Source organism: Indicator indicator, chromosome 20 (genome assembly GCF_027791375.1).
Source record: "Indicator indicator isolate 239-I01 chromosome 20, UM_Iind_1.1, whole genome shotgun sequence".
NCBI classification, from domain to species: domain Eukaryota; kingdom Metazoa; phylum Chordata; class Aves; order Piciformes; family Indicatoridae; genus Indicator; species Indicator indicator.
The window spans coordinates 14,130,722-14,141,647 of record NC_072029.1 but is presented as its reverse complement, the minus strand read 5'-3'; the positions used below and the strand labels follow the sequence as shown (position 1 = coordinate 14,141,647).

General features: G+C 41.5%; 1 protein-coding gene across 1 annotated transcript in view; it reads right to left on the bottom strand.

Annotated features, from left to right (window-relative positions):
- Nucleotides 1-10,566: 10,566 nt before the first annotated feature.
- PTPRN2 (protein tyrosine phosphatase receptor type N2) overlaps nucleotides 10,567-10,926 on the bottom strand; it is a 592,229-nt gene continuing 591,869 nt past the window's right edge. The window contains exon 23 of the mRNA XM_054390032.1: nucleotides 10,567-10,638. Within this exon, the coding sequence (XP_054246007.1) occupies nucleotides 10,567-10,638 (72 nt within the window). The remainder of the gene's footprint in view (nucleotides 10,639-10,926) is intronic.

The following is a 10,926-nucleotide window of genomic DNA, read 5'->3' as shown; positions in this document are numbered from 1 at the left end:
GCTGGAACACTGTCTGGTATTGTTTTTATAGGCTCTGACTAAAAAGGAACACCAGAAGTCATGGGGTTTTTAATATGCAACCTCAAAATGTCTATTATTCATAATCCTCACACAAACTTAACCTCTGCTTGGGCAATCTTTGCCTCAGCTGTGTACTGCAGTTCTGGCACATCAGGGAGGCTCTGTGGGAGCTGAGTCTAGCAGTTGCCTGCTGGCAGTGCAATACTGTAAGAGCTGCAGTTTCCCTGGCCAAAGCCCCAGGCACACTGTGGAATGGCAATGTTCAAGGGAGACCTAAAGCCCATAGCCAAGTGGGAATCCTTCCACAGCTTGGGATGCTTTCCTTCTGCAAGAGAAGCTATTTCAGTAATGTCCTGCCTACCTAGTGCCCAGATTGTATTTTCCACTGGGAACAGTGTTTTTCCACTTGCAGCTCCCAAACCATTCTGGGCTAAATAACTTGCCACTACTCATCTCTCTCTGTTGATTTGGGAGGAAACTGAAAGGATTAGTGGAGACTACCACTCAATTTTTAACTGACTGGATTAGGGGAACCAAATCCCACCTTCTATGCCTACATTATAGACTGAAGTGTTAAAGGATGAGATGGGATGGGAAGATGAAAGCGTGTGTGTGTGTAAGTGAATGCTTATTAGAGGGTTTATAAAAACATCTCTTAGTGACAGTGCTGTGCTGTTATCTGTCATCTCCTGGATGGTCTAACTCGCACAGAGCCACCACTCATTCCCTGATCGGGGGTACAGACAGCAGAAATTTATCAAGATCCTGGTGCTTCCTTTCCCTCCCTTCCCCAACCTTCCATACCTCATTATACATTAAAGGGAAACTCAGACAACTAATTAAATTACTTTTCCTTGACTTAAAAAACTTAATAATATTAAAAGAGCTTTCGCAGATGCCAAAAGTTAAAAGCTATAATGGCATTTTCAACCAGCATTGAATTATTAATTAATTGACACACATTAGAAAAAGTGCAACACATCCAGCCTCAGCCATCTATTTAGAGCAAGCCTTTAAAATGTGATGGTATGGTTAACTCATGCTGGTCAGACCCAGTTAGGCTTGTATACATAGCAGCAGGAGCCTCCTTTAGGATGGGAGTAGTAACATTGGCTACATATGGCAGGGCTGTTTGTGTCTGCCATTTACATAAATCCTGCTTTTACAGGACTACAGTTTGCCAAGGGAAATTTAAACAGCCAGCATTCTGCTTAGAAGGGGCTTTGTGGACATTTTGGTGGGTCTGTGCATGTTAGGTGTTGTGTAAACAACTTACAGAAAAGCAAGTTTCAGTGGATGCAGAACAGGAAGAGCTTTACTTAGAATGAACAGTAAAAGAGAGAAAGTCAACACTGTTCTGTTCTGTAAGGAACGTATCACTGAATCAGGTCACTTCCACAGCCCCTTCAACCATGCATGGTTAGATGCACCAGATGTTAAATTGATCTCCCTTTTCAAAAAGAGATGTATATTCCTGCCCACGGAACCAATCTGTAAATAATCAAAAGGTAATTCTAGAAAAGGTGGTGGTTTATTCCCCCCCCTTTGGTCACTCACAGGAACACTGTCTTCTTTCAGCCTTGGCAATGCTTTTACAGGGATTTCAAAGATGTGGGTCCACGTTGGCTTCTGCCCAACAGATCAGATGTGGCATCAGCAACAGTGCAAGAACTAGTCTTGCTCATGCTCACTCTCTCTCTCTCTCTCAATATCTGTATGCAGGAACAAACATTTCTAACTTGGACAACACAAATGAAATCTGCTGGAAAATGGAGCAGATTTCCTGTGTGAAGGAAATGGATGCCACATTTAGAAACAAGTCCTACTAGAACACTGCTGTTTACTAGGTTTTTTTACATGAACTTGAAAGTCTAAATACCATGGGTTTGGCCCATTTTCCTTTTTTCCCCCTTTTGTGCTGGAAAGCAACAGTGCCTGTGCTCCCACACATAGCTGTCACTGGCTGTGAGGTACACAAAGCCATTAAACACTACCCAACATAAAGGCTACTCTCCAGTTGTTCCCTGCTGTGGTCATTGTAGCACCTTGTTCCTGGGCTTGGTGTATGCCCAAGCAATGCTGTCTGATGCTGAAGTCATAACCCTACCTTAAATGCAGTACTGATGGATGTTGAAACAGGCATAACAGGGGTTTTTAAAAGGTGCTGCCAGTTTGGGAGTGGTGGCTTGCATCTGGGAAACTACTGCCCTATGAAATCTCCTCCCATGCCCTGAATTTCAGCAGAAGCTGCACAATCCAACTAATAGACCCATGATGTGAGATTCAGTTTTCTGAATGCAGGCATCCAACATCATTTGAGGTACCTCAGGAGATTTAAGCCACCAGCACAGGACTGGCAAACAAAACACAAGACTTCAGACCCTCAGCCATTTGGCATGAGGGCTAGAGGCTAGGCAGGATACCCACAGCATCTGCACTCACATTGAACACTTACAAACGAGCATGGAATCCTGCCCAGAGGGTGAGATTCGGCTCATGCACTAAGACACACAAATATAAATCCTTCCATCTGTGCTACATGCCTGAGTGTCCACTACAGTAGATGGCAACCTTGTTAGTGGAGCCCAGAGAGGGATTTGCCTGTCCAAGTGTAGGTGGTTCCTTTCGGGCAGCTGATTAGCAAAGAATTTGCATCAAGGCAAATTTCAACTAGGTCTTGAAAATATATTTTTCACAGAGGACCTGGAGGAATCTGCATCTCTGGAGATACTCAGAACTTGTCTGGAAATGACTCTGAGCAATGTGCTCCAAGTACTGCATTGAGTGGAGACTTGCACTGACTGAGCTGCATAGCTGCATTTTAAAGTTCATTCAGTAGCTCTTCACTGACTCCAAAAGGATACCAAAGCTATTTGAGTAGGTGTCTTACTCTACAAGTTGCATCCACTCTCTCATGTCTAGATCCTACACAATGGAGAGCATAACAGGCAGGGAGAAGCAACATGGCTTTTGGAGGGGGAAGTCATGTCTCAAAAGCTTACTTACTAAGGAGCTTTGAAGGAGTCATTTACCAGAGGCCATTTCAAGACAGGTTCTTGCAGAAACTGCCATTGGATTAGGGGGAAGGTTTTTGCAGATTAATGAGTGATTAAGAGGTAGTAAGCAGGTTGTGAAGCAAGGGAGAGTTTTTGCAGTGGTGGTGATTCCCCAGTACAAATGATGTGAGAAAACAGGAGGTAATAGGTAGCAGCATGAACGACACATATTATCTAGGGCTGTAAAAGTAAATGTAACTGTGAAGTGTCAGGGAGAGACCTTGAGACTGTGAAGATGGTAGATGAAGTCAGTGATGAGAGCAATAAAATAATGCACATTGTGAAATGCACATCCCTAACAATAAAGACATTATGATGACTTCTTGGTGAGCTATTGCCCAAAGAAAATAATTTGGAATTGCTGTGAACGGAGGTGGTCTGTGATCACCAGCTCAGTACTCAGCAGTGGAGTATTAGAAATTCAAAAGAAAAGGAAAAAAATAGCAAAATATCACTATATAACAGTGGACTGTATCTGGGGACCTGTGCACCTCAGAGCAAGCATAGCAGAAACATAAAAGGGCAAGGTAAGGGACAGCAAAGGTGATCAAAGGCATGGGACAACTTCTGTAAGAGGAGAAATGAATGTTCAGTGTGGAACAGGAGAAAACTGAGGAGGAAGAGGATAAGAAGACCTACAAATTCAAGGATAAATTGCACCCTAAAAATGCTTATTTTCCATCATTTTCTGCAAAGAAAGCTTACGGCAAGTTGCTCATCTGTAGAATTCCATGCAAAAACTACTCAGAGATTGGTTAAGATGAAGCCCACCTCTAACACCTGTTGGAAAAGATGGAACAAAAGATTTCTTTATCCTTGAAAACTGTAGCCAGAGCTCCTGCAGGGAAAAATCTGGTGGAAGGCGACAGAAGTCATGTAGCCCCAAACTTAAATCTGTATCACCCAGGATGGTTATTCATGTAGAATTTTTCCCCCTTCCTCTGTATTGCTGCTTTACCTTTGAGTAGGTGCATTCTCAAAGAGAGAAATTAATTTTTGTCTTAACTCCATGGCAGTAAGAAGAATTTCCCCAAGGATTCAGTTATTTCAAGCACACAGTATGCCAGTTCTGTCACTAACCCAAGAATAAATCCAACCTACAGGTTACCCCTTACTGTGGGTGCACAAGTCTTTGTATTCAGCACACAGAAATATCAACCATATCAGCAGTGGAGTTTTAAACAAGTTCTAAAAATAACCCCAACAGGGCAACTTGAACAGTTTTCAATACTGTATGGGGGGCTGTAGTAGTTCAGCTGGGACCAGAAGCAAGTCTTTACCTTTCCTGTTGGCACCAGGCAGGGCAGCAGATGAGCAGCTCTTTCCTCCTCTCTCCCGTTTTACTGAGTGCTGTGTCCTGCTTCCCCAGAAGCAGGAACAGCTGAGGAAGGTGTGCTATCAAGGGCATGGCTCTGCAACAAGAGGTTTCAGGTGTGCTGGGGCTGCTCCAGGCTGATGCTCAAACCCAGCTCTTTCCCGAGCCCTACCAGAAGTCAATATCCAGCCTGCCATACTGAGGAGTTAGAGCCATAAATACAAACCCGTGAGTAACAGCAACTAAGTAATGCCCCTTAGCAGCAGCTGAGACGCTGTCCTACAGCCAGAGCACTGGAGAGGCTGAGGCTGCCTGTGTCTGTGTAGCATGATGCAAAAGCAAGTGCTGGCTGCATGAATCAGTGTATGCACAACTGATGGCTTTCGTGTTTGCCTAGAAGATACATAATGCTCCAGTAGTTATACAATTAAATGTATTTTCCTTTTTGTCCTCCATCTGATGTTACCAGAGGCTTCAGAAAGCTATCTTGGAGATGAAAGACCTCTTAAATTACACCACTAGGAAAATAGCTATAATGGTGCATATATTTTGCTTCCAAGATGAAAGTCACCTTCTTACACTGAGAAAGGCACAGATATTAAACCACGTAACAACAGGGCTGAGGAATGTAAAATGTGATTCTTCTGATGGGAAGAGAATGAGCTGGACCAGGATGGTTTCTCCCTGTTTACATTTTTCTAGGTATTTCCAGGTAAGTGGCAAACTATTTTAAGTCTTCTTCAAAACACAAGTGAAATTTTAACACACAATACAGGACCATGAAAATTGCCATCTCATGGCTGTCTAATCCTGAAGAGTAACTCTGATTTCATGGAAAGATACAAACCTTCATCTAGTGGACAATGATGATGGGAAAATTACTTCCTATCCCCTGGGGTAAAGACTGGTTACTTTATGCTGTGCTTATGTGGGAACCTTAGACTTTATCCCTCTCAACCTTATTTAATGTAACAGTAAGTATTTTCCATTACCAGTTCAAATCCTTCTGTGAATCTTGCTACTATTTGAAAACTATAAATCCTTGGGCAACCCATACCACCCATTATGTGAGGCCCTGATCCATCAGCCTTCCTTCCTCAAAACCATTTTCCTGCCTTTAATTTTCCTGAAAGAGGGTAAAATTTATTCCATTTGTTAAGATGTACACTTTGTGACACCAATTTTTTCCACTTCCCAGTTGTACAAGGACAGTGTCTGTAATTTAGTAATTTTTTTGCCTGCTTCACTTCCTGGTCTGAACACGGGTGTCTGCCTTGACCAAAATGTTAGAAGCTGCAGTATTACAGGCTATACACCCAAGCCAGAAGTGCCTGCAATCTCTTCAGGTTAAAGATCCACCTGTAAGCTGCCAGCAGGATGTTTGTGCACTTGTCAGCCCTGTGTGCCCACCTTTGATATTCAGAACCCAGCTCTCCATCAACAAACTGAGGTACCACTCCCACCTTCCAAACAAAAGCAAATCACCAGCTGTTGATGCTATACTCACAATACCATACTCCACAGACAATGTGACTTTATTCACAAATATGATTTTTACAGAGGTAGAACAAAATACTTTTGTATAATTATTTTCTTTTAAAACTATATACATATAAAGAATATAATAGAATGACAAGAAAGAAGAAGTTGTAAACAAAACAATATTATGCCATCAAATACAGTACAAACAGCATGCAAGAACAGCTTCAAATGAAATCTTGCTGGTGTAACTTTATTTTATTTCTAATGTGGTAAATGAAGAGTAGTAAAGAGTCATGCTCTAATTGGATTGAGTATGCCACAGCTCTGCAATTTTGTTTTAATTATTTTTTCCCCTTTTACAATAAACCAACAGGATAGCTTTCTTTTCACTGTGGTGGGGAATGTTTTTGTAATGCCCAATGTAATCTTAACAGAAAAAGACAATAATCAAATCTACAAAGTGTACTCTCATTTAAAAAGCAAAATCATAAAAACTGTACAGTTTTAAAAAGTGAGTTTTATCTCAACTGCTTCTTAAGAGAATTTTCTAAAACAAGAATAAAATATGCAGAATAAAAATGAGGAGAGCTATTCTTCTGTAACAAAACTAATCAAGCAGTTGTTTCCTATTCCAACAAACATTTTTATGTGTTTTATTTTTTTTTAATTAATGACTATTCTGGAAATTATGAAGTGGGCTGGGTTTTATTAATGTTCCACTTGACTAATAAAGCATGAACTCCTTTCAGGTACTATAGCTGTCATTCCCGTGGAGACTGGTCCTGCATGCATGCTAGAGACAGGAACAAGGTTTAGTCATTGGTGTAGTTTTAAAAAATATTTTTTAATGTTTTAAATTTTTAGTAATATCTATAAAAATAATCTGGTTTGTTTTGCTCTTGGATTGAGATTTGGATATGGGATTTCCTACTGAAATTCATTCTTGGTCCTCACAATTGCCAAGGACTTTAACTGGATGCTACCAGGGCTGCACCAGGTGCCACAGATGATGGTCAAGAGCAATGGTTAGAGCTTACACCTGGAACACATGAAGCCAACAGCAAACTCCACACTGTTTTCCCTGTGGCTAGGGCTGAACCTCAAGGATCTGGGATTTGGAGAATGGTGCTCTCCTGCCTCCCTCTAAATCCTGGCCCATGTCATGGGAAGGGTGAAGGCAGGAGCAAGCAACTCTGCTGTGACTCCTCGGAACTATCAGCGCTGGTGACAACCACCCCTCCGTCCCTCAGATTAACACCCACCATGGCTACCTTAGTGTGGGGTGTGCTCAGGTCACTGCCCTGCTTGGGGCCAGCAGCCATGCTTGCTGCCGTGTCTGGGGGAAATCAGGGTGTTCTTCTTTGCCAGAGGCTTTGGCCAGCAAGGAAGGAAACTGAGCACTGGTGTTACATTGCCCTCAGGCAGCTCCCTCCCTTAAATGTCATTTAAAGATTCAACCACACAAGCAGCAACTCTAGATTCAATTCCATTATCAAGAACATGAGGATGGTCAATACTAAACACCTGCTATTTATGGCTATGTGTCAGACACCAGCCCAAGCTTCGATTGCAATGAATTTACTAAGGATCCAGCAGAATATTGAACAGTGAAGGATGGTGGGTCTCATTTGACTCTGGGTTTTCAGGTGACCCTAGCTTCCAAAAAAGATGCTTAATTAAACTTGCCAGTGGACACGGGACACGCCCCTATCCAGCACAAGCGGCCAGGGGGGCCCTGGACTAAATCACAAGGATTAAGTGAACCTCAGTGAAAAGCGTAAAGAAATACCTGCCCTGCATGAGCAATCTATCTCTGTGGCTCTATCCATGGCTTTGGCATCTTCCTGGGAAACGGACTGTCAAACTCCTTTGGATCACCCTAGTGCAGCTGAAACCTGTATTTCACTAATAGACCCTGCAGCAGATTATCACCCCCAGAAACAGGGCATTTATTGAGAGGTGTGAACAGTATGCTGCTTGCACAGATGAAATACTCTGTGTGATAGTTTACAGTCAATAGAATAAGCCTGGCACCTCTTTGAGGAAGAACTGTACAAAACGGCTGAAATAACAAGATTGTCAATGAGGTTCAGTGGGATATACTCTAACCCTCTGAGTAAGACTGCATCTTTCTGTTGTGTAAACTGGTCTACAAGTATGAATAAAACAATACATCCCTGCCCCATTAGCCTCGGTGAAGATTAATGCCCTCTAATCTACACTAAATAAACTCCGAAGCATGAAGAGCAATATTTGAGTCCTACACTCAGCTGCTTGTGAATTAATAGGGATCACCCTGAAACTGCCATCATGCAATGTAAATATTTGCAAAAGAACAATTAAAAAATATTCCTGAAGTGCAAACGAAAGGCTCATCAGCCATGTTTGTGGTGTGCACAGGGACAGTCAGAAGGCGAACATTAATGAATCCCAGGGCAGAAATCTGTGCTAAAAAACCCATTAGCCCATTGCCAGTAGGTAATGGCACACCATCTTGCACTGGGAAATAATTCTACCCAATAATCAGAGGGCTTGGCTTAAGATACTCTCATTTTGATTCTTTGGACAGCTTGTTTGGATATAACTACCTGTGTTTTCATAAAGCTGCAGTACATGGCTCACAGTAAATCTACTTCAAACACTCGCTGATACTGCTCAAACTGATCTCATCTGCCCTGATCTGCAATTTTGTGTTAGCTAAAGTAATAAAAGAATCCTGTTAAACCTAAATTATCAAATGAAAAAGGCAATTTTCTCATTCATACGCCATTAGTTTTTTTAGTTATTGCTAGGAAAACTCTAAAATGCTTAGGCCATAAAATAAACATGTGGCTTAATGTACAGTATGTGTACTTAAGAGGATGATGGCATCTGCAGTAACTGCTCTGTACTGTTATAGTAATGGAATGCACAAATTAAGCAACAGCACATACCATGTAAAGCATACAATAATGTATGGCAAAAAGTAAGAAGCCTTCTGCTTTTTTTTTTTAGTTTTTATTTTTTAATAATTCTTTAATTGCTATAAAGAAGAAATCACCAATATCCACACCTACAACACAAAATTGCAACATGGTTGACTTTGATTGATGCCTGTAACCTGTGCCAGCAAAACTTGGTGGTATTGTTATCATTACCATTTCACTGATTAGGAATTTATAAAAGCTGCCTCTTCACAAGTTAAATTAAATGATGTATTTTCCAGTGCTGACGTCAAACGATTAGCCTAATACAGATTCAAGCAAACAACACTGTTAAGATTTTGCATAAAAAAGCACCCCAGATTTTAAAATCACAGAGATGTTAAGATAGCATATGAAAAAGCATCCAAGTATTCACTTTTGATAATGAAATTATGAGCCTAGATCACTTAGGTACCTTTGATGATTTTACTCCCAGGCCCTTCATTCAAACATATCAGAGTACTTTCCATCAATAACTGGAAATCCTTCAGAGTACCACAACTTAACCTCTGAATTCACAAAAGCAAGATTGCATAACCAAACCATTTGCAGACATATTTTAGCATTACTTTGCAACAACAGGCATTAGGATTTAGAGAACACAGGGATTTCCGAAATTCAGCATGTGTGGTTCTTTATCCCTTCGTGGTTAGTTAAAACAGGTATCAGTCAGAACAAGGACAAGCAGAGCCTCTGCAGAAAGGTGCAATGAACATTCTGATCAGACAAACTCGATGAGCATCATAAAATGCAGACTGGAGGTTTCTCCTTCAGCCAGGCTTTTACAGAAATATATTTTCCTGGCTAAAAAGGATGGCACAGCACAGTTTTACAGAGAGAAATGCAAAAATATAAAGAGGAAAGTCCCATTTTCTTCCTCAGTTATCCCATAAAGCCAGGAATCCGCTTCCCTAACCACTCTGGATGTTTACCTGACTTCTGATGGGGCCTTTCTCCATCACCTGAGGTGAGCCTACACTCTCCTTTTCCACGCTGTCAGTGGTAGGTGCATGATCAGAGTTGTGTTTGTTATCCCCTGGTTTCCTATTAATGTGACCAACTTGTTTTCCTGGCTGCAACAACTATGCAGGCCTATGTACTTAGAGTTCAGATTTTCTTCTATTCATGGCACAAAGCTGAAAAGTAAACAACAGTTAAGAAAACATTGCCTTGCCAAAGCCCAGCACGATAAGGTGGAAACTCTCTTTGCCAGGGCCTGGACCTGTGTTTACTCACACTCTCAGCACTGTTTCATGCTCTAACTCAACATTGTGTAGGAACAATCACCATCCTTTTCTGCCCTCCCTCCTCTTATTCAGCCTCTGAGAAGTTACAAAATATAACAGAACACAGTTTTCTGAGACTATATTGACTGCACTAATTACCCACAATACTGTATATTTGCTAGTAAGAACATGAATGTGTGCTTTCAAAGTGGGACATTTGGGGCTTCGAGGATGTGAAAGGAATTTGATGGATTGTTCTGTCACTTAATCCGAGGCTTCAATGTCCTTTAAAAAATTTGTTTAAAACCCCCAAAACCAGACTACGCATCTTAACTGTTGACCTTTTACCAGCTAAAGGAGTTTGTAAGGACCCTATCACTATGTGATTACAACAGAAGATACACAGTTAAGGTCAGGTCACGGTTTCCAAGGACATTCACAGGGACTGAGGATGAGGAAAACGAGGGACAGATCCTGCAGGAACCTTCAGGAGACTGAGCTGCTCACTGGGGAAGTGCCTTGAGTATTGCATTCACTTCCTCTGCAACCGCTGTCAAAGCAAACTCAAACTGCTCCTGTGGAGAGAACAAATGCATACTCTGAATAATAAAGCAAAACACTTTCCTAAAGCCTGGTACACTGCTCTGCAGCTAAGCATCCTCCAGACATTGTTGAAAACATGAATATGCAGGATGAACTGTACGCTGTAATGGGAAGGAACAAAATGTTCTGGGATTATTGCTGCCATATAGCACGTTTGACAGCATCTTGAAGCCAGAGTAATTTTAATGGAGAAAAATGTTGGTAGCAGAAACTAAGCTATTGGGACACAATGATGTATTACAATTACGTGGTCAGAGGGT